Consider the following 2124-nt stretch of genomic DNA (forward strand, 5'->3'; position numbering starts at 1 on the left):
AAGGAAGGAGATCATAAGAATAAGTGACTTAACCTCTAAAACACTTGTCAAAATGTTCTCCTTTGCATTTTCACTTAGCTTAAATCTTAATATTTCCTAATCTCATGATATTGTTGGATATCATGAAACCAATCTGATCTCTGTCCTTTGATCATTACACTGGATTAGTGGGGAGTCTTTGGTGACTAAGGAGAATCACATTAGCAGTAACATTAAGTCTTTACATTTGTTTCTGCCATTCTTGAATGTTCCACTAAAATTAAAATCCATTTCAAGAACAGAGAATAATCAGACACACTTTTTAAAATCACTTTCCCATTTTCACTCCACCCCTGAGTTCTCCTTTTTGCCCCACAACCTCCTCATAGCGATTTTCACCTCTGCATTTCTGAGTGTGTAGATGATGGGGTTCAGCATGGGGGTGACCACTGTGTAGAACACAGCCACCAGTTTTTCCTCAGTGAATGTGGAGGAGGGTCGCATGTAGAAGAAGATGGCAGGTCCAAAGAACAACATGACCACCATGATGTGAGAAGCACAGGTGGAGAGGGCTTTGCGTCTTCCCTCTGCTGAATGGTTCCTCAAGTTGACCAGAATGACAATGTAGGAGGTCACCAAGATGAGGAAGGAGCACAGAGCAATTAAACCACTATTGACCAACACAATAACCCCCTCCACAGAGGTGTCAGTGCAGGCAATCTTGAATAATGGCTGGAGATCACAGAAGTAGTGGTCAATCACATTGGGACCACAGAAGGGCAATTGGATGGTGATGAGAAGCTGAATTACGGAATGAAAGAAGCCCCCAAGCCAGGAACCAGCCACTAATACATGACACAGTTGACGATTCATAATGTTAATATAATGAAGGGGTTTGCAGATGGCCACAGGGCGGTCATAAGCCATCACCACAAGCAAGAGGATCTCAGTGACCCCAAAGAAGTGAAAGAAGAATATCTGAGCCAGACAACCCTCCAGTGAGATGGTTTTAATCTTGGTAAGTAAGTCCGTGATGAATTTAGGGACAATAGTAGAGGAATAGCTGATTTCCACCAGGGATAGGTAGCTAAGGAAGAAGTACATGGGGGAATGCAGACTCTTACTGGCTTTGACCGTCAGAACCATGAGGCCGTTGCCTACCACCGTGGCCAAGTACACGGGAAGAAACACCACAAAGCACACTCTCTGCACCTCTGGATCCTCGAAAAGACCAGTGAAAATGAACTCGGTTACATTATTTTTACTCACCATGGATTCCACTCAAAGAAGATGGATCTAAGAGAAGAGACCTGTGACAAAACAGACACAATCATAACACCAGTCCTTCATGTTTACTTAGCACTTGCCTGTTGATAGAACTCTTTCACACATAATATCTGACTGGTTTGTTTATTTATTTATTTGTTTGATAATATAGTAAATGTTTATTCATTCAGTGCTCAGTATCCCACTCTATGATTCAATCTACTTTACAAAAATTCTATGATCCCCATATTACAAGTGAGAAAACTGAAGCTCAGAGAGGTTGTGAATTAGCGAAGCCATCCAGTAAGAAATGGATTCAGAACAAGAACTAGATCATTTTATTCCAGCTAGTATGTTGTTTCAAGGAAACCACACTGAAAAAATAATTACCATCTTCAGCATTAATAACCATCTATAGATATTAATGACTAGCAATTATCCCATTCTCACCATGCCTTTATGTTAGAAATTCTCAAGTGAACTTGTGCTCCTGAATCTCGTTTTCTCCTTTTACTCCCCAGAAATGCCAGTCCCATTGATATTTCACCCTTTCCAAGGAATGTCATCGATATTATCTTGTCTGAACTAGATAATCTTCTGAATTATTTCAGACCTCATGGTTCCACTCAATCCCACAGCTTCATGAATTTTTACACACATTTTTTGAAATTTCTGACATCTGAGACCAAAGTGAAAATCTGGAAGCTGTTGAGAATACAGCTCACTATCAAACGTAGTTCAAATATAATATATGGGGATACACAAGCTTGCTTGTTTCTGTCTTCCAGTTTTCCTGCCATTGGCAAACATTTTTGTCAGAAGGAGGTAAGGATTTATTTTAATTCAGTGCTTTGACCAAATGTTTTATTAAGTACCTAC

At 40.1% G+C, this 2124-nt stretch overlaps 1 protein-coding gene across 1 annotated transcript; it reads right to left on the reverse strand.

The window, feature by feature from the left end:
* Window positions 1–321: 321 nt before the first annotated feature.
* LOC137231239 (olfactory receptor 4B1-like) lies at window positions 322–1254 on the reverse strand. The gene has a single exon (XM_067751754.1). It carries the CDS (start codon window positions 1249–1251, stop codon window positions 322–324), a length of 930 nt encoding a protein of 309 aa, XP_067607855.1. The 5' UTR covers window positions 1252–1254.
* Between the last annotated feature and the right edge of the window lie 870 nt (window positions 1255–2124).

This window comes from Pseudorca crassidens, chromosome 9 (assembly GCF_039906515.1).
Source record: "Pseudorca crassidens isolate mPseCra1 chromosome 9, mPseCra1.hap1, whole genome shotgun sequence".
In the NCBI taxonomy this organism is placed as follows: Eukaryota; Metazoa; Chordata; class Mammalia; order Artiodactyla; family Delphinidae; genus Pseudorca; species Pseudorca crassidens.

Bases quoted from the DNA above. Each gene is read 5' to 3' on its own strand.
- LOC137231239 (XM_067751754.1), bottom strand. From the start codon at position 1,251: ATGGTGAGTAAAAATAATGTAACCGAGTTCATTTTCACTGGTCTTTTC.